Consider the following 22,290-nt stretch of genomic DNA (forward strand, 5'->3'; position numbering starts at 1 on the left):
AATTTATAAGAGAAGCCCCCTTTTTTTTAATTGGACTGCTCTCACTGGCTAAAAGTTCAAACATGGCCACAATTAGTACATGATTTGAGTAGTTAGAGAAGTATAAGAGAGGCCTTTGCCCTGCAGTGGGCGTAACCAGGCTGCTGCTGCTGCTGATGTAATGTTTACTTTAACAACAAACCGAATTACAGAAGTGAAGTCCATGTATATTGGTTGTCATTAGTATAATGCCCACAGATGTACGCATGCACAAACACATGCAGTTGAACCTCAATGCAAGAACAATGAAATAAAAAGCACGCTGGCCCACCTTCTCTGACGGAACCAGCCAAGGGCTTGTGCGCAGATGGTGGCGATTTTTGAGGGTACATTCTACTCGGGAGCTCCTTCTCTGGGCTGCTGGCAATCTGGAGACAAATGTTGCAAACTTGCTTATACAGTACCGTACTTCGGGAAGAAGTTGGCATTTGTTGGATTTTCAAAGAAAAAGGCACTGAACTGCTGGCTCTCCATTGGGACTTGGCTCATCACATGTGAAAAATAGAACCCTCAAATTTTTTTTTTTTTTTTTTACTCAACTGCAACCATGTCTGCATGGGACACATAGGCAATGCAAATTAAACTCAAAGATGGTCACCTTTGTGTCCTTGCCCTCAAATGTAGGCTGACTAGAGAATTTGGCCTGGTGCCTCTTTCCAAGATCCTTCATCCAAGCTGGCTGCTGCTCACTTGGTTCATTGCCCTGCAGAGAGAAATGGGAGAGCAGAGGAAACCATGAAGTGCCGCATGCAAGGCACCGTCATTCAAAGCTTCTTAATTTCAACATCCCTCTGCTTCTCTTTATGAGCACCAGAATGAAAGAATGCACTGAAAGCATAACATACAAATATAAATAAAGTCTCCATGCTGCCAAGAAAACCCGCTGGTGCTAAATGTGAGATGAGTCGTGGGAACTGAGGAGCTTGATATTTCATACCAACCATACGAAGCCATCAGACAACGAACACAGGAAAAGCATAGGGGAAATAAACCAGCTTTTAAATTGGGCTTCTTGAATTTTAAATAATTAAATATGAATAATATGGTAATTGTTAAAGGAAGGGCCCCCTCAGCAGGTTATGGCATTGCAGACAGACAAGTATGATGCCTTGATCACGCGGTGTTTATCCTGTCTGCAAAATATTGAATCTAAATTTCAAACAAAAGAATGTGCACCCTTCTTGGCAAGGGAGCCCCACTTCCTGCCGGAGAATCAAGGTTAAGTGCATAAATGCCTCTATGCAAGATGCATTACATGCAACATCCCCAATAATGGCATGTGAATTCAGTAAATTATTCAATGCAGAATGCACAACACCACAACTTTGGTTATACAGTCAACTGCCATTAATTCGACCCTTGTGGGACCACACGATTTCGTCGAATTATTCAAAAGGTCGAATGAAGAAATCACGGAAAAATGAAAGAATTCAAACCTTTTTTTATTGCTTGAAGTAGTTTGTAATGTTTTTTGGCTACTTTCTCTTAAAGCACAAATAAACCACCATGTAGCAAAACGTGCTTAAATGTTTAAATGCTGTTGCTGTCCCAGCATTGGACTGTCATTTTTCTAAAAGTGCCGCTGTTGGTGAGTGGCCCACAAATACCTCAACACTATTGTTGGCACAGACAAAATCCTTAAAAAAGAAATGCAATGGCGTCAGCCGATGAATTTCTTGTGTTCTTCCAAGGTTTTAGTAACTGCTATGCACATGAGGGGGCACCGGCTGAGGTCAATGGGGTCCACTTAAACAAGCAGCATGCTTCTGCCTTTGAACTAAACGAGTTTTCCTTCCATAGCAATGTATAGTTTCCTGCCAGGGCTTTTCAGTGCGGTCAAATTAAGCAAAAAGTCTAATCGAGATCGAATTAACGGAAATCAACTGTATACTGGAAGACCTGAAGTGCCACCTAGGGGGGCATTTAATCCAATTATGTCACCATGCTGCCAGAAGTCGAGCCTTACTTCAATGTAAACACACTCTTTTAGCGTTCGCAAGCTTCCTGTCTTCCCAGCTTTCTCCCACACTGCAGCCAAGAAACCACACAATTGCATCACGAGCCCAGATTCCTTTTTTTTTTCCCTTCCTGTTTTTTGTTGCACCACACACATTCAGTTGTGGTACTGCATTGCATGATTTACCGAAGTCACATGCCATAATCGGTGATGTTAAAGGCAGTGCATCTGATGTAGAGCATTAATGCATGTGACATTGATTCTCTGGCAGGAGGCAAGGCTCCCTAAAGAGGGAGGCTGTACAGACTTTTGTTGAAATTTCAGCTGTTTTTGTGCCATCCAGCAGTTCGGTACTTTGCAGACACAATCTTTACAGCATGATCTGTGTTTAACACTTGTCAGTTTGAAATGCCCAACGTAGTGAGGGGCCCTTTAACACTTTCCTGTCCATGCCTATTCCCATCAATAGCCCGATATAAGATGGTTGCGAATTTGTATTTTACAGCTTCTTGAGCGCTCTTGCACAGCTGGCGCTGGCTATTTGGTTATTTAGGAACTATTTAGTCAGTTTCGCTTTCCCGTTTTCTTTTTCTGCCACACAGATATTTTTAAAGCGTCTCTGAAGAAGGGGTATGATTGGCATGATGAGCGCTCATAGTTTCCAAGATGGCGCCGGCAACGCGCGCTGCTCATGCACGACAACACTGCATTTCTACTGATTCTGATGCATGCAGAGTTTCTGGACTTTGGAAGCAGCGTTGATGTGGAAGACAACTTTGGTTTGTAAGATTTCAGAATGGGATTTTGGTGTCTTTGCTGAACGACTTCAGAACTGGCGCATACTAATATAAAGATATCCTGTGTATTTTAAAGGTAATAGTTATGTGCAGGGTGTTAACATGCTTCAGTCAGGACTATTTGTCTGCAGCAAGCAGGGAGTCGAGTTTCCTATGAAAAGATGGCTGGTAGTCTACCGTGGCTTTGCGCTAGGCCTAGTCACTAGGATTAACATTTTGCTTTCAATTTTAAGAAATTACTTATGCAGAAAGCTGACATTTGCCGGAATATTGAACAGGTCCCTTGCATTAAAGAGGTATACTCTGAAAATTTTTACAAGTTCTTCTCGTAAAGCAAAAATGACATGTTTGTATCACTTTCATTTTCTGTACAACATTTGTTAGGATATATTAAAATGTTGTTTGAGACTAGTACATCTTAAAGATAATTATTTTCCTCTTCGATTTGATGCTATACCCTTTAGTGCCAGGCATGCTCTGTGATAGGAAAAAGGTATTTACTAGACTATCCAGGAACTGCTGCTTTTCCTATGGAAAGGAAAGTGTTAAGGACGTTTTGCAGGTTTTTACAACTTCCACAGCATCAACATGGTAATGTCTGTGAGGCCAAAGAGAAGCTTTACAACACAACCAATGTATTTTTCTCAAAGACTGAGGATTACGGCCAACATGACTACATAATACAGGAGCTGGTATTAAAATGACTAGGATAGCCAGCAGTCATTCACTTACGTTTTCCTTGACGATTGTTATATGTGAGGGAGGCCTCCTGTTCATGGGAGGTCGCACACGGTTGGCAGTGGGGTGGTTCAGCTTGTTCTCTGAGGGCTCGATGCTGTCAAATGTCGCTTCTGAAATGTGCAGCAGGTTTTCCCCTTGCGCATTCAGTTAAACATAACAGATGTCCCCAAGCCAATTGCTCGACATTAAGCTTTAGTTAGCTCTCACAAGTACGTATGTATGCCTTGAGTGCTCTCAAAACAGTTTGTGAGGGTTACGAGAGGCACATTAAGTTTGCCACTACAAAAACAGCCACAGAACAGACAGGAAGAAATACTTGTTGGAACATGAAGTACTCTGAGAAAACATAACATAGAGCATTAAATACAAAAAATCAGAATGCCAACAAAAAAAAGTGAGATCCCTTTCTCGAATTGGGTTGAAGAATGCAAGTGGGCAAGGCAAGAAAGAGATAAGAGAGACCTTGAAGGGCATAATACCAAGCCCATCGAATAAACCCAGCATTGAATGCCCTACAGGTGGGAAGCCTAGCAGATTGACCCCCATACCAGGCGAAAGCAGCATCTCCAGGCAACAAACAGCAAGACAGAAAAGTGAGTGTGTGACAGGTGAGGGATTTAGAGGCACAGGAGAAGAGAAAGAAGCAGCTAGAGAAGACTTGCTAGTTTCGATAATGAGAGAGTCCAAAAGGCAATCAACTATTGTCACAGCTGGCTAACACTCAAGGAAGCTTTTGCCAAAGCGCCAGATGACACTGGACAGCAAGCAAAAATCACCAGCAGTAAAGCGGAGCAGCAACACTTACAGGAAAGGTGAAAGAAGTGCACAATGCACAGAGGCTGCTCCTAGAACAAAGGAACCTCACACAAGCTCATGCGCACGAGCAGATTTACCAGCAACAGAAGGGCAAGGACCTTTGTTTACCAGAGTACTCTTCCTTGCTGGACGAGGCCGCTGACTGAGACTCCTTGGAGTTGACAACTCCATTGGCCGTAATTCGCCTCACTTGGGCATACACAGGGGCAGGCGCCGCAGCCTCTTTTGTTTGCCCTTCAGTCTTCCTAGCAGCCAACAAGGGAGGTGCAACTGAGGGCAGGGCGGGGCTGGAAGTGGGTGTAGCAGTGGGAGTAGGGCTGGAAGGTGGCAGAGGGGGCGGGGACGAGGGTGGAGGCACATCGGCATCCTGGACAGGCCACTGGGGCAGGGGCTTCTTGGGGGCGGGGCTTGCCGAGGTGGGTGGAGACTGCAGGACAAAGGGCTTCTTGGCCGCTGCCAAGCAGGTAGCGGGGGGAGGGGCGGGTGCCTTGCCTTTCTCTTCCACCACTGCCGCGCTGGCCGATGATGGTGCTGTGGTGATAGAGGGGTGTTGAGCAGCACCCACTAGAGCAAGAGCAAACTACCAATCTCTATTGTTGTATGGAGACTGTGGCACAAATGTACTTCTCAATATGTAATTTTTGTTCTGAAAGTCCAGGTTCTTCTTCCCACCCTCATCGAAAGCTGCAGACTAGCCCCTCAGTGCCTTTGTATATTTCTTCGTATGCTCATACTAGCCAACCTCCTCCCAAAAGTATGCCATATGTCTTACCGCGGGCCATTTATCCTCCACAAGCCAGGAAAATATTTTAACACAGCTTCTTTCTATGTGCATCCAAAGACTAGAATGACCTTGCCATCAACATAAACATGAACATTTCAAAATAAATGAATATCATTCCTCATGGACTAAGTGTGCCGTATCTTCTATACATCTACTCACCACGTAATGCTTCATAACTAATGGACCCTTGCTTGATAACAAAGTACTACGCCACCATTATTATTCAGGTGACAGCCATAGTATACAATAAATCAAAAGAATTAATATCCTCAGAAAATCTCCATAAGGAGCTGGAATTCCCTCTAAGAAAGGTACCAAAAAAATACACTACATTCAGATATTTATGAGGCGACATAACAATACCAAAACACTTAATGCTGTTGTTGCTCTGGCAGGTCAGTATGGTGTCTACAGAAGCTGAGATCTGTCACTGCAGGAACTAACCTAACACAATGGACTCCAGACAGAGCTCTGTTCAACAAATCTTCTGGACCAGTAGAACCATATTGGCAAATTCAGTTTAACTTCTACACAACTACTATGGCAGGTTTTTCGAATAAACAAACATTTACATTTGTATATTTTGTATGCACAGAACCGAGGACAAATTGGAAAGGTGATCACCCATGCACAACATAAGTGGTCGTACTGGTCTTATTACCAAAACATATTTGCAAAATATCCGCCAAACTCTCTGACACCCCCAACAATCTGCTACAATGTATGCTATGCATATGGTCTCACTTACATAGTGTATGCTCAAGCAGAAATTACTGTCAAAAATTAATACAAGGGAGCAAGGTGCACATTTCTGCACTAGGACTCCTTACTTGAATGTTTTAGTAAACGAAAATAAAAAGCAAGCGCATCAAACACTCTTACTTCCTGTGAAAGTGAAGTCCTATGAAGCACTCAATAATGGCAACTATCGGAATGAAGATCCCGAGAAAACTTCAATGTGTCTCCAAACAAACTTCTATGATAATGAAAGACAAAGGCAAGGTATGAGATGTCAAATTTAGATGCATCAGGACATGCAGGAGGTGAGTGCAAACAATGGCACATGAAGAACACTTAGGCGCATTCAAGGCCTATTGTCCCAATGAACCAGATTCATTAATTGTAAAGCTAGCTTTCTCGCGAGGCAGTTTACCAAGCTAATGGCAACATAGTCATCTTGGTAATCAATATGTACTAAAAAGTTCACTTGTCTAATCCCACAAAAAATGTAGAGATGGCTTTCATGATGAAACTAAGCGCAAGAAAAAAGCAACAGCGAGTGCAACTAGCACTGTCATTTGAACCATGATCGGTGCCGCTATTACCTGGGCAAATGTGCAGTGCAGGAAAGCCTACATGCAGATCAGGAAAAGGGGCTATTAGTACTGATCCTTCAACAAAATAGGACACAGCATTACAATATCTAAACATTGCTTCATTAATGACAACGGACAGCGTTTAAAGTTCACTGCAAGCTTTACAAGTATACGAGTCTCTCATGCAAATTTGAAGAATGTTCGAATGCGGAATCCTTTCTTCTGAGCTGCACAGATGCAGGTAAGGAATGCAACCTCGCAGATGATCAAAGAGCGCATGGCATATGCACCTTTCTTAGAAATTTCGGAAGGCTTAAAAGGAGGCACTTTGGAGACGGGCCGGTCCGAGCTGTTGCCATACTCCTGGAAGGCAGGCTTGTCAGGCAGGTCGGGCTTGCCCACCATCTTGCCTCCTGGGGGCTTCTCGGGCCGCTCCGGTTTTACAGGTTGTGGAACCTGGGCACCAAACAAAGCATTAACTGTTTTTGTGCACATGACCCGCCCGAGCACACTATCTACATCTCCAATTATATTAACCATTAAAAAAAAAACATAACCCATGCATATATCATTCAATTCTTTAAAAAACTGAACTGGCACAAATGGCAGCAGAAAGCGAAGCCCCAAACGGTGTCTTGTTTTGCATATCTGCCTTGCCATAAAGCCACACTTGAAGGCGAAATTATGTGGTCTCTCTCTCACACCTCCAGTTTGGCCAACTAGGGGTCTTCAAATAGAGAAATCCTTTAATCAAATCAAATATTTTAGAAAAATTACCCTCAAATGTACAATATTTTTAATTTCTCAACAAAGTTAAATACTATAAATGTTGCATGAAGTTTATAGGGCTAAAAAAAAGGCATGTTAGTTGATAAATTTAATACTGCCACAACTGTGCCAGGTAAAATGAGAAGCTTTTAAGTGAGAAACAACTGAAATGTGATCACATCTAATGCACCATGGAAATGACAGTGTAATGAAACAAAGGAACCGTGTGTGATCACACACATGTAGTAGAGCGTGTGCTTGCTGAAGGAGCCAAAAGTAGTACACTACAGCACCACAAATAGAAACATGGTGAGTGTGGCCAAATAATAAACTGCTTTGCCTACATTGAAGTAGCAATTTCATAGACAGCTTAAAGAAACAGTTTGCTAGAAACTAATCTGCAGAAGTGATCTGCTTCATGCATTCATCGAGGAGCTGCTATGCCAAAACAACCATGGTTCTAGGGCAGAATCATTCAAAATTAAGAACCTCCACTTGCATTGGTGTTTCTTTCTGTAGACTTGAAACAACTGTTGTTATCCCTTATAGTATTCGAACAGAAATGAATATCTGTCAACTTGATAGCCGTGCATTGCCATTTCAAAGCTATTTTGATGATTAAAATAATGCATGTAAACTAATGGCGTATTTATGCATATGGAATAATAATCATCTACATTGCACAAACACACAAACATTTTTTTTCAACCACATTAATCTCGCTTAAAAATTATTTCTCAAAATAGGCAGCTTTAACGACATTACAGCTGCAATAAAGAAATTCATTCGAAGGGACAAACTTTTTGGGGAAAATTTTACCCTCTAAGGGTTATAAAATTTCATAAATTTTCGGTGAGGGTTAACACACAGAGATACGGTAGTCATAACTGGAATGTAAAAGGGTCTGCCAGGTTCAAGCAGATGCTGATGAGAAACACTCGAATCAGAAGTCTCCCAGGAAAGATTTTCTACAGCTCACATTCACACTTTTCAGTTTTATCCTGTCATTTACACATCAGGGGTCAGCACCTGATATATGGTATTACAGGACTAATTGTCTTGCTTGCAATTTATGCAAATGGGGCCTCACCCTACAGATGGCATGGCTCTAGATCCGATTCTGACCAGCTGGGGTTCTTTAAACATGCGCCCAATGCTCGGCATACAAGCATTCTTGCATCCCCCCCTCCCCCATCGCAATGCGGCCGCCGCAGCTGGGATCAAACCTGTGACCTCAAGCATGGCAGCGCAAAACCATAGCCACTGGTCTACTGCAGCAGATGGGGCCACCAGCTCACCTCCTCCTTTATGAGCTTGACGAAATTGTCCGGGAACACGCCGACTCTGCCATTGAGCTCCCCTTTCCACCAGCCTTTGTCCTCCACTTCCTTTGTCAACACCGTGATCACATCCCCTTCCTTGATCGTCAGCTCATCGTCGTTCTGTGCCTCATACGCGTACAGCACCTTGGCTTGCTCCCGTACTGCAGCAGAAGCAGACGCAAAAGCCTCAGAGCAGCATGGGCTGCAAAGCTCATGAGCATACATTCTTTGCAGCTGCCTAAAAAAAAACGCAAGCATGTTCTAACGGAAAGTCTCGGGAAAATGTGCGGCATACACTCGGCCAACAAAGCATTGTTCTGCCAAGGAAAGATTGATGAGAACGCACGAGGTCTACCGGTCGAAAGGACAGCGGTGATCAAAGAGCAGTGGACAAGTGCGAGTTGGGCCATAGAGACAGGCTAACATGCGCTGAACCCAGCCAGAGAAAGTCAACATAGACGCAAGCAAAAGTCTGCACACACTCTGCGGCGCACATAGAATATGCCGGCAGATGCAAAATGACACGTTAGCGTCTTTCAGCAATTTTTAAATATCACAAATTACCAAGAACACTTAAGAGGATCAGCGGCAGCCTCAAGTGGCAATTCCAACCTACAGCTATTTCTACACTTATTCCTTCATTTGACAATCATTGAAATAACTTCAAGATAGTAAGTAGCAGTATCATAGTGTAACATGCTGATAGCAAAAAAGACACCTTTTAAAGCATCACGGTGATCATTTCTGGAGCATTGTGAATAAAGTGGGCAAGACGTCAGCAACCAAATATGGGGCGAGCTTTTTTTTAAAGTAAATAATGCTTTCCAGTGAAACTTGTATACATAAGTTTATCACATACCTTGAAATCAGTTCTCTGTCATTATGTATTCCTGTCAGTGATTTCGCTTCCTTGAATAAAATTTTTTGTGTTCAGAAGGAGATCATATTGTGACACGCAGACGAAGAAGACGTCAGCTTGGTCAGAAGAAGACTACACTGTAGACTTTGCGCGCTGTCTACCATCTTGTCAGCCGCTACGATTATTGTAAATATTTTTGTGAAAGTTGCCAGAAAAATCTTGAACTATGGGCTGCCAGACAACTAGAACCTGATTTCTCCTACAGTTTTCATCTCAGAGTATAACACCTAATTTTTACACCGCACCCCCCCCCCCCTCTGAGTTCATAAAATGCATAAACCCAAAAATGAAGGGTGTTAAGTATAGTCAAAATATTCCATTTTGCTGTGAACATAGTACTCACTCGGCTTTGGAGGCAACTTTGGGGCTTCTGTCGAAGTTTCCGATGGCACGGGGGGCGCAGGTTTCTTCAGTGGCCCCAGAGCCTGCAAGGATGTACCACATTCACACACACACTAGTCAGTACAAGCCTAGCTACAATTCTACACTATGATTATTCACCCAAGCCTTGACATGCAACAATGAAAGGCTAGGGGGAATAATCATCTGAGGCTTACAATATGGTTTCAGGAAAGCACAGTCGCTGCGAGAGCTCCCCATTGACAGCTCTTTCTGAAAAGCAAACCACTCTATTTTAGGCGGTTCGAGTTCGCACACACAAGAGCATGCACACAGTTGCCAGAGTCGCAGTCGTTCAGCAAGAAGAGAAAAAATGCTGTATGACACATCTCAATCACAGATGACCTGACCACGGTATTTTGTGTCTATGCATTTGCATATGCATTCCTTTCTGCCCTTCTCAAAAAAAAAATCTCTCTCATCTTAGAGTCCCTTACTTAAGCATGCCTCTCCTATTACTGCTTTGTAGCATTTGAAATCAGACAGTGTTTGTTGCATTTCATCCATGAATCTCCACCTAGCTTCAACACAAGCCTTAGTCAGGTAAATTAAATTAGGTTCAATGAAATCAAGAGACAATAAGGCCCTCAAGATATGACATCTTCGTACAGAAATTCAAATTGCAAAATTTATTTCTAAATATGAGGTGGTGGAGAAAAGAAACAATATGGGAACCCTTTGCCCGTACTGGGAGCACATGGTATTTGTGACGACGTGAGGAACAGCAAGGCTATTTCAGACAGATTTCAAACATGTATATATATTCACTCCAAATTTTTTACTTTGTTTCTTTTACAACTTTTTCCTAAGACTGTTCAATAAAACCAGCTTCAATTTCAATTAATGAATTTGGCTTCGATAACAGCTCTAGGTACGGACCAGATAATGTTCGTGGATGTTGACCAGTGTTTCCAAAATAGCAGCCTTTAATAACAAGCTTTGGCATTTTATGGCTGCTCCTAAGTCTCCTTCTCAATGGCGCCCCCATACATGTCAACATAGAAGGTTAAAATAGTGGGAACAGTGACACTAAGTTGAGAGTTACGTGGCCACAGAAGTTCACAGCACTAGGTCATGTAGGCCCTGTGGGAGGAAGCAAATCCATTGCTTAGGAGTGGCGCTTAATGTCCTCGTGGACAGAAACCCTCACTGTTGACTATGCCATCAGGCGCTGCTTGACAATGACTGTCACTGGCTTTTTAGGTTTTTCACTCATGATGGCCTCCACCTGCTGGAGAAACTCGACCATACAAATGACGTCTGATCCCTGAAAGCACTTATTCTTTTTTTTCGTCACAGATGATAGTCTGCATTGATCTTCGTTTAACGCACAAAACAGTACTTTGTTAAAATCGAGAAGTTGGTGCTCTCCAATTCGCTGTGGCCAGTGTGCAAGGTGGCTAGGATTGCATGTGGTCTCATCTCTTGTGTCAGACTTGAAGTTGCTACATTGAAGTAAATATGCTAAGTAGTTGACAAAGGGGTAGGTTGAAGATAAATCTAAGCGCCTAGACAAACAGAATGAAAATGTTAGTGTCTATGGCGATCATAGCTGTATCCTCAAATACCTCGTGCACCCTGCAATTTGGTCATTTTAGAATAGCATCGCCTCATATCAGCACTAAGGAGCTTGTGAATGTGTTATGTTCACAGGCATGCACATGCTCCTGTAAGGAGGTAATACTCAGTCGATAGCCTAATGCGAACACGCTCTTCAAGCATGTCTTACGTGAACAAAAGCATCTTCTCCCTTTCTTAAAAGGCTGAGCACTATAGTGAACATTTAGCCACAAAGCATACAGTCAAGAACAAAGTTTGTGGAACTCCAGTAAAACAGGATATCTTTGTGGTCTAAGTGGGTAGCCTTGCATTAAAAATTTCTCCACAGTTCCTACACATGAAAGCTTAGTACACTTTTCAATGCCAAGTTGCATGCCCTGACTGCAACGATATTCAGATTTCCAGTGGCCACCTACGATCCACAAACTCTTATCCTTGACTGCACATATAGGAATGCAACAGAAATTGCGTTAATATTCACCTCTAGAGATTTGAATTTTTTTCTGAAAAGCCTGCACCCTCGTTGAAAGAAAATCTGAAAGTATGAAATTTTTGTCAACAGTAGGTTATGGTCCATGACCAAAGACGCAGAGGGTGGTGGGTTGATTATGTGAAAATGAGTGCAGTTCCTTCGATTAGGTGCAGAAGCTAGGTGGAAAGAAGCAAGAATGGTGCAACCTGTCTATAGAAACCAAACCAGCTGCCTATGTACCAAGTTCTTTCAGTATCAAATGAATTATCAAAAGTCATTCTTATTTATCAAAGCAACATGCACAAACATTGCTGACAGCAACATAAGAGGTGCTTCAGTGAATACTGCTTGAACTATTAATGCGAAAGCATAAATTGGCTCATTGAGCAAGGAAGCCAACATTCTGCATTAGTAGCAGCGTAACGGCACCTAAATTCTCATTGGCTGCGATGCCACGTCACAAGCGCTCCTCAATGGAGTTTCCGTGGGCTGCGATGCCACAACATGAGCACATCTCGATGGAGCAGAGAGGGCGAAAGAGAAAAGCTGCTGTCACAGCAGTGTGCCAGGTGTTGCATGAGGGGAGAAGGCGTCCCCACGACGCCAATTACCCTTGCTCTCAGGAGCCTGTGTTATCCACCCCTTTCTTGTATGTGCAAGTTATCACCTGTGTTCTAACTGCACCTCGATAAGGCTAAATCAAAACGTGCCAAGCGTCTCAATGCGCTCGCTTGCCCGCAAGGACTACATAACTGACAGACCACTCAGCGGTGTTCAATTGGACATTAAAGCTTTTGCATTCACAATTCATCAGAAGTGCTCAGATGTACTCAAAATGTTTTTAAAAACAAGGGTAAGAAAGAGAGAGAGTGAGAGAGAGTGAACTTTAATGATCACCAGCAGTTCAGTCGGCTCGGCCTAGGCCTCCCACAATGGGACGTCGAGGTCTTGCCTCTTCGCCACCGCCGGGTAAGAGAAAAAAAAATTTTTCCTAGTCAAAATTAATGACAGTGGTGGACGTCACAAGCTACCCTAAAACCACTAATAAGCTCTTTAAGCACATCAAACTATTGATTGACTACATGATTATTTCCTTTATGATGCATATTGCAATGACCGAGCCAAACTCTGTCACTGTTCAATCTACTTTCAAGAATTCTTGAGACGGATATCAGTTTTGAAATATCCATTCCTAAAATTAGCTATGAAATACACTGGCTTAACATGCAGTTTAGTTCATTAATGCTAATTAAAAGCTCCGTTGGAAAATCATACCTGGAATGCCACTGCATTTCGTCACAAAGCTAGAAACAGACAACTTGAAACTGGTGCAAGTTACAGAATTGCTGAAAATTTTATGCAAAGTTTCAAATTGAAGTGGACTGATTCTAAGCAATGGTGGCTAGCTTCAAGTATGGAAATATGTTATGGTGTCCAATGCTGCTACATAATTTGAGCAGAAAAAAAAAATTCAATATCATTAATCTCTTAATAATTGAAGTGTCCACTGAAACACCTTTTATGTCGAAAGTACCACAGTGCCATACTTTTAACTATTCTTCGATGGGGACACTTTCCGCCAAACAGATTTTGGTTTCTTGCTGCAGGGCAACAATTTTTGCTATTAGGCAAACCAATGTGCTTGGTTTTTTTAGATTTTTCATTGCCTGGAGTTCCTCTGGTGTGTCCAGAACTGTCATTGCAGCTCCAGGCTCTCATTAAGCCTAGTCTATGAAATTGAAATTATGGGGTTTAACGTGCCAAAACCACTTTCTGATTATGAGGCACGCCGTAGTGGAGGACTCTGGAAATTTCGACCCCCTGGGGTTCTTTAACGTGCACCTAAATCTACTAGTCTATAAAATTAACAACTAACCTAGAATTTAAGAAAGAGTGCAATGCCATGCAAAGGATCAGGACACTGCCGGTAAGACAACACCCGTGAACTACTATTCAGAGACGGTGCAAAAAAAATGGATGATGAAGGACACAAAGCAGCACAAGCCCTTTGCACAAAATAGGATAGGTCACACATCAGCATCAAATTAATCAAAACTTAAAGGTATGTTTAAGAAATTTCTTGAGCTAACACCTTACTAATATAGGAGGGTTGCTCTCCCCGTCATCTGTTAGGGGAACGCACAGCACCGGTGGTCGCTATCATGTTTGCGGTCCGTGGTCTTAGATAAATGACAAGGATAGGCACAGGTAGTTAACTGCAGCCATGCCCTTTTCCGCATAGCCATTCTTCAACTGTGTACCACGTCCCGTGTGTCTCAGTGCCTATGCACGTGACTTGCACAGTGCACAAGAGTACCGCTATCTCACAAAGGTTCAGTTACACGGAGGCATTGACCCCTACAGCTCAGACCTGGTGATATTATGCATGACATAAGGTTGTTACCACATGTGAACATTGCGATTATTAAATGGTCCCTGAAACACTTTGTGGGCATAGTAAGAAAATGTTGCCGATCTGTCTTAGAGGCTGCCGTGAACATGTTAGCCAAATATTACTGCACTGCATGCAGCAGAGTATTTACAAGATCGTGAAAGACAGCGAAGAATCGCTTGCCACAATGCTATCATGCAGCGTCTGCAAAAGCACCTGGACCCACCAATGCTATTGGCTGCGTCCGGACATATATATCGCAGACATAATTTTCATTTATTGAACTCAAAATCAGCAATTACGTATTACTGAGAATATTCTCACGATCACGAAATCAGCTGACAGCATTGGTCCATCAAGTGCTTTTGATGACGACACTGCGGATGTGAGAGTAAGTGACTGTTCACTGCATTTGACACGATTGTAAATTCCTTGCTGCACGCTGTGCAATAATATCTTGACTCATTTGTTCACGGAAGCCTCCATCAACAGAACGGCAATGTTCTTTTACTATGTTCAAAAAGTGTTTCAGGGCCCCTTTAAGTATTTTGGCACACATGCCAGGAGTTTTGTGATGCACAACGAACTAAAAGTGATCAAAGCGATCGAGATACACAGTTACTGAAACAGAGGATGGTTACAAGAGCCAAGAGCCAGAATGCTTGCCAGCAGCTGCCATGCCGTCATAGGTGAGGTAAGTGAAATGTCTTCTTAGCCCTTAGCAGTCCGTTGTCAGCCCCTCCCAAAAACATAACACGGCCGCAGCAGTCTGCTGTCGGCCACTGCCCGAAGAGCCTTTTCAAAGTTGAATTGCACGCTCATTTTCTCATTACGCATGAGGCGCCATCGCTTAAAGGGACACTACAGGCAAATGTTAAATCAAGCTAAAGTGATAAATTAGTGCTTGAGAATGTCCAAGGTGTCAGTATTATTGCGAACAGAGCCTTAGTAATCGAGAAATTGAAGTTTATGCAGGACATTATTAGAGACTCCCCAGGTACATCCAAGTACTTGATTGATGACGAAGGTACTCAATTAAATTATGTCACTAGTACTCAACCACTTGTTATAAAAACATTGCATTGCATTATAAGACAAAAGAAAATGCTTTTTATCCAATCGTATTTCATTTTTATAAAAAAGAACTTATTGACGTTAGCTTTGGCAACGACACGTGCGATCGAAAGATTTCATTCTCGGTTGACTTTGCGCCGCTCGCGCATTCATGTTTCAGTAGTTTCGTTATCGCATATAATGCTGCGCTGGTTTTGCTGGCTAGGAAACTCACACAAACTGCAAATAGCAGAGAATTGCACTTTCATGTGATGTCATGGGACGCCCGAATGGTGAGTTTCCTGTGTGCAGCTGTCTTCTTTTTTTTCGCGGAGCCCAAAACTAGCGAAATAGTTTTTGGCCAGAATGACTGGAAAGGGGGCAAAAGTTGTCTCCTGCAAAAGGCTTGCATGGAGACAAGGTAGATTGAAAGCAAACATTTTCTCTGGAGGATGACACCACAGCGTGCATGCACACAGCTACTCAGCAAGGAACGCTAATGTGTATGAGCAGAAGGCTGAATCCTGCTCTGTCTCTGCTGCAGGGAAGACTGAGTGGAGCACGGCAGTGCACCTATCTGGCTGTGTCGTCTTTTTTTTTTTTTTTTGCAGCCAATTGCACTGCACACCGCTCTCATCACTTCTGGACACCTTCTAACACAGCGCAGTTCCCCATAAAAAAGCGCCACGACACTGCTTTCTGGCTGACACGGAGCACGATACAATGCGATCAAAATGGCCACACGACCGCAAACATAGTGCTGGAGTCTGCAACAATGCTCACACCACCTGAAAGCTCTGCTTCTCTGCAACCCTCCTATATGAACGTATATTTGCGACTATTTTTTAGCAAACCTTGCATGATGAAACAATGAACAAAATATTAATCGCTGCAACCTATATCTTGTAAAAAGAAGCATTAATTCAAACATTCAAGCATGATTCCACACACGAGAGTTGCTGTCTGTGGAATGGTATGCTTTGCTTGGATAAACAGCAGATGTTAAGATCAATTTTCCATTTTTAGAGTTACCATATCTGCTCAATTTACAGCCGAGCTCAAGATTTCACGCTAGAATATTTGGCAGTGCAGTCGTTTACCAAGCAAGGGTGCATGGGAAGTCCACAGATATGTTAAGATGAGCACTGCCAACATAACTCAGACTGCGCAACAGCTGAAATCCAACTTGTATGTCAAGTTGAGCCAAGTATAGATTAGAACTTCATGATGTCACTTATACAAAGGAACAAGATGTTTGAAACCAAGAAAATGTTACCATTAGTGCACAGAGTGCAATAATATGGTACAAGCTTCAAGCGAAATAAACCTTAGAGCAATATGAAAAGGAACGCCTAAATGGCTTTCAAGGTGCCCTCACCCTGCATAAAGGTGCTATATTAACTTCTGCGGTATTACGTGCCAGAACCATGATCCCATTGTGACAAGAAGAAAAGGAACCAAGGTGTCTGATTATCCACCTATCTGGAGTATGTAACTGTTTAATGAACGAATGCAGTGTTCCCTTTCACATTGTGCATGACTCTACAATATAATTTGTGCATATATTTATTTGGCAAATAATGGCCAAGCACTTATGTTAAAAGGCCAACAACATTGCATTTCACCACAGAAATAAGTGTAGTGTGGCTAATTTTTTTTCTAAAGAATAAATTTGATTTTACCTGTTAATACCCTCTGATAAAAATTAGCACTGTGATTTATCAGAGCATGTACTAGTACAGTTTAACTTCAATATAATGAACTTCAATATAAAAAAATTCTCGATATAACTAAGTATTAACTTTCATAACCTCTTGTCCATAGAACACCATGCAATTAGAACCTCAATATAATGAAATTTCGTTTCTACAGGAAAGGAATGCCGAGTCAATAAATTGAAACTTCCGCAGACGCAGATGTTGAAATGATCGAATTACAAGCTGCTGCTGGCAAACGTACCTTTAATCGCGCACGGCGCAACAAGAGCGACCACCGAAGTGAAGCCGCATCATGTTCCGCAGAAAGTCCAAGTGCGACAAGATCCCATCGTGCCCCAAAATAAAGATGGTGGCTTCACGCACGAGTGCCGCCTCCCCACGCGAGCAAAGGGAAAGAGGGGGTGGGGAGCGAGCTTGCTGTAACGCGATCCAAGCGCGCGCGAGGGGAGGGGCTTACTAAACTGGTGCGCGTCTCTGCCGTGTATGCGCATGGCTGTAAGTGAGGCTGAGTGCATACGCAGCCGTGCACACTACATTATTACAGATCATTTGCCGCACGTGCAAAGATGGGGCATGCCAAGACGGCGTGACATGTAAAACTGTCTTCCAGCGCGTTTAGTATTGAAGGTTGCGCAATCTCGAGTTTCACTGACCCGTTGGAGCGAGGCGCAGACGAAGCATTCGCTCCCCGCTGCCGGCGCTTTTTATGATACTAGTGTAGTCCCAGTGCGGGCAACGCTATCAGCCACGGAGGCGGAGTGAATGTGAAAACGTGGCTGGCTTCACTTAATTCGTATCGCCTATATTCGTCGCCAACTGCCAAATTAATCAAAATGAACTGTTTTCGCATTCAAATTTGCTTTTTTCAATTGCCCGATAATTTGGAAAATTCTGCGGCCCCTTTCCATGTAAGAAAAATCGATCAGCGACTATACTTATTTGCATAGAAGGTCAAATTTCAATACAATATTTCGTTATAACAAAGCAAATTGCTGATTTTATCTACTTTGTCAAATCGAGGTTTTACTGTACTCGGCAGAGCACAGCCTCCATAATGGCTGATACAATGCCAGGCTGCATCTGCTGGCAACACAGGCTATCTGCTGTCGTTAAAGGGACTGACAACCAATTTTCATGGTACAGTCAAACCTCGTTACTACGAACCCCAGATTAACGAATTTCTCAAAATTACGAATATTTTAAGTATTCCCGCCAGGCTGCCTATATTTTAAAAGTACAAATATATCTGAACTATGAATTTCAATACAGCACATATTTCAGAGTAATGCACATAGTTTATTTTAACCTTTATAACCGAGCAACATCAGTATTACGAATTCGGCTAAAAGTAACAGCACTGCAACTCTCGCGTAAAACAGAAACCGCGAGTGCAGTAGCTATCATCATCACCATGTCACAGTAGCTATTATTATCACAATTTCAAGTGCCAACTACTTCACCACAAACTTCACCAAGAACTTCACGACAAAAGTTTGGCGTTGTTCGGCGAAATCTAACAATGAATGCAGCTAGCAATGGCGCCAAGAAGCGAAAGCAGTTTTCGCAGTGGGACAAATTAGACGTATTGCAGGAAATCGATGCAGGAAAAAACCAAATCTATGTGTGCAGACAGCATGGTACTGCCCCATCGACCGTCGTGACCATTTTGAAAGACTGAGACAAGACTGTCAAGCTTCACCGGGAATCGCAACTCGCTCCTATGAGGAAACGGCTGCGACTGGGAAACTCAAAATGTGGACCATGCTTTTCTCACGTGGTTCAAAGATGCCAGACTGCAAAACGTTTCCGTGTCTGGCCCAATGCTCCAAGAAAAAGCCCATGAATTTGCCAATGCACTTGAAATAACTGGGTTCGACGGCAGTGCGGGTTGGTTTTTTTCGTTTCCGCCAAAGGAACAGAATAACCTAGCAGGTAGTCTCGGGTGAGGAAAAGGCCGCTGACAGAGAAGGTGCGGACTCCTAGCCCAATAATTCTTTTCTAGAGGTGGCTGAATCATACTCTGAAGACAATATTTTTAATGCGGATGAGACTGCATGTTTTTATCAGCTCCTGCCAGATGCACTCCCAAGGGCAGCAGTGCAAAGGAGGGAAGAAGTCACATCTTTGTGTGACAGTCCTGCTCTGCTGCAATGCAACAGGCACAAAGAAAAACTGCTCATCATCGGCAAGTATGTGAAGCCTTGCTGCATGAAAAACGTCATGTTGTTACCGTACGACTACCGCACCAACAAACAAGCCCGGATGACCAGAGAATTCCCTTCCGAGTGGCTCATCAAACTTGACAACCAAATGAGGAGGGATGACCGAATAATTCTACTGGTTGTGAACACCTGCTCTGCTCACATTGTGAATGCTCGCTTGACGCACATTTGCTTGGAGTTTCTGCCACCAAGCAACACGTCCTTGCTGTAGCTATGCGTGCACGTTCAATTTCCGAAGCATAGAAAAATGAGCAAGTGTCTAATAATATAGCAACTGCAATTTGAAGAAATAATTATGTGGTACTTAATAACAGCCGTACAGTAATCTCATTGACTACATCCGAAGGATCAGAATTTTACCGCCAGGCCTCGCCAGTAACTGGTTTTTGAGACTACAGTCGAACCCGACTATATCGAACCCGTTTACATCGAGTTATTTTACATATCGAACAATTTCTGGACAGGGTATAGTTACAATGAGTATATATAGAAAAAATTACGCTTACATCGAACAAAAATAGCTGCGACTCCCTATATATCGAACATCAAGCTGCGGAAAAGTGCCCCCAAAGGTTGGCTTTCCCTCGTGGTGGCGGGGAAACCCGGCAGCGTGGCTCCATCCAAGCACTCCCCCTACCGTGACCGCGCTGCCTCGGAGGAGCCGTCGACATCCCCCCTGCAAAAAATGATCCTGGCCCGCCCACAACGCTTGCTTAGATAGCCAATCAGAGGCTCTTGTGCCCTCGTAGTGCAAGATGGCAAAAGTGCGAGTTGTCTTGTTGCTTTACTGATTCATTGTGTGTGCACCTTGTGGGCCTTCTCCCACAGTGTTGCCGTGGTGAAGCAACAGAATTTGTCTTTCATCGTAAGACTCGAAATCATAAATCGGGTCGAACGCAGTGAGAAGTCGGATGCCCCCGCAGCGTGCATGATTCCGAGGAGCACTCTCGGCACAATCTTGAATATGGGAGAGATTAGGGCTAAAGCGGCCAAACTCGCGACCCGGTACGCGTGGCGCCTGATGAGTATGCACAGCCGTGTACGAGTGGTTCATCCGAAATTGCTTCAGCTGTGCTCAGTGATGATTGTAAAGTCTGATGAATGCGACGAAGCCGTTGCCGGTGTTGCCGAAGTTTGGAGCGAGCTGTCAGATTTTCCGGAAGCTGTTGAATCAACGATGGACGAGTTTGTGAGTGCAAATGATGGTGTCGTGACCACAGGAGAGCCCCAAAACGGAGACTACATTGCCGACACGTACCGAGCACAAGTGAAAGTGGGCACAATTAGGAGAGCAACGACGGTCCTTTGCCCACATCCTCCAAAGTGATTGGTGTGCTCGCACTAGCCTGGTGCTTCTAAACGAATGCGGAAGGTTGGGGCCTCAGTTGCTTTAGACAATGTGGAGAAGTGCGCGTGTCGCAGGCAGCGAAATTGCCCAAGCAAAAGAAAATGCAGGACTATTTCATGCGAAACTAAGCTAGTTTCATCAATAGTGATTTTATATATGGTATGTTCTTTTATGACATCCCATTATTTAGCTGGCTTATATCGAATTATGCTCTATATCGAACTGATAGGCGTATTTTTGCAAGTTTGATATAGCCGGGTTTGACTGTATCTCTGCCAATTTAAAATTATAATTCCTACTTTAATTGCGAACAGCGTGCTGAATTCTATCACAATAAATCATGGTCATTCCATTTCCATCAACGTCTCAACACATTCTGGCCAGTTGTCAGTGCCTTTAAGAGATGTGTTGGCTCCCACGACAATCTTCCCAACAAATAAGTCACCTCCCAGTGCATACTAAATTTTAGGAAATTCCATGAGACAGCAATCTGTCTGAAGCTAAACTGCCTTAAATACCTCTAACAAATTGCTACAACGGAGAAAGTGCTATGACACCCCTGAAAGTGAATGTTCTTGGTGTACAGTAGTTGTAACAAGCTGCATCATAACATCTGCCTATGCTCTTTGGACTTCAATGTTGCACAGCCTTTTTTACATAACAACCATTCGCTTGTTTCATGCTATTTTAGTTTTTTTCAAAATGATGCAAAGTGACAAGCATACTCCTTTGCAGGTTCTCTGCAATTCAGACTGAAAAAAAAGAAGAAGAAAGAAAGAAAGAAAGAAAGAAAGCGAAAAAATAATTATAACAAATTGTGAGATAGTGACTTCACAACCTTTGAGCTCCATACGTCACAGCCAAACAGGGTCAACAAATTTAGGAAACTTTCCTATGATCGCAGAAGAAAGTTCTTGTTTTTACAAAATGATATGCTTTTATTCTAAATCTGAAAGGAAAGAGAAAAAGAACTGTGGGGCCAGATTTTTTTTAGTCACAATCATGTGAAGCCAAATGACAATGAAACTAAGGAAAGCATAAGCTAAACTACTGTATTTGCACAATACTACCATGCCCCCAATAGTACTGCACAGTTATATTACCGGCCAAATATTTTTTTAAAAATAACTAGGTGCCGATTCTACCGCACACATCAAGTAACGAAACAAGAGTCAACGCGTGGCACGTTGAAACAATGTTATGGAACATTAAACAGCACACAGATGCCCACACAGCTGAATCTTAGTGGCTAGTTGCTGTCCTTTTCGCTGTCTACCAACCACAGAAAGTCATCTTCAGTGCCATATAATGCATTAGAAACGCCACACTTACAGAAAACTGGAAAATGACGACCGCAAACCAAGGCGTAAAGAAAAAAAGAAAGACTGTTTGATGAAAGTGTGACTAGCTACCTTCTATTGAGTACAAGGTAGCTAGCTTTTCAGTAGGAATCTGTTTCATTCTTGATTTTGAGTATAATGAGCTGCGACTGCAACATGCATGCAAATTTCAGCACATTTTATTCAAAAAAGGTGCACGTTAGAATCGTGCAAATATGGTTTTTGTTTTAATTTAAATGTGGAAATGATAAAGTAGAGGGAAACAAAAGTGCACGAAAAAGAAAACTTACGCAGGTGGCAACCAGCGGCAAGTTGTCTTTCTGTCCA

General features: G+C 42.9%; 1 protein-coding gene across 5 annotated transcripts in view; it reads right to left on the minus strand.

Annotated features, from left to right (window-relative positions):
• cindr (CIN85 and CD2AP related) overlaps positions 1 to 22,290 on the minus strand; it is a 33,916-nt gene that overhangs the window by 4,762 nt on the left and 6,864 nt on the right. For 2 of the 5 annotated variants that reach the window (XM_075696456.1, XM_075696455.1), the window contains exons 4-11: positions 11,900 to 11,953; positions 9,803 to 9,884; positions 8,517 to 8,701; positions 6,741 to 6,906; positions 4,459 to 4,881; positions 3,526 to 3,644; positions 638 to 742; positions 311 to 407 (exon numbers count right to left, since the gene is read on the minus strand). In XM_075696456.1, coding sequence (XP_075552571.1) covers positions 311 to 407; positions 638 to 742; positions 3,526 to 3,644; positions 4,459 to 4,881; positions 6,741 to 6,906; positions 8,517 to 8,701; positions 9,803 to 9,884; positions 11,900 to 11,953 — 1,231 coding nt within the window. The remainder of the gene's footprint in view (positions 1 to 310; positions 408 to 637; positions 743 to 3,525; positions 3,645 to 4,458; positions 4,882 to 6,740; positions 6,907 to 8,516; positions 8,702 to 9,802; positions 9,885 to 11,899; positions 11,954 to 22,290) is intronic. The other 3 variants (XM_075696458.1, XM_075696457.1, XM_075696459.1) reach the window with 2 other exon arrangements.

Source organism: Dermacentor variabilis, chromosome 6, assembly GCF_050947875.1.
Source record: "Dermacentor variabilis isolate Ectoservices chromosome 6, ASM5094787v1, whole genome shotgun sequence".
In the NCBI taxonomy this organism is placed as follows: Eukaryota; Metazoa; Arthropoda; class Arachnida; order Ixodida; family Ixodidae; genus Dermacentor; species Dermacentor variabilis.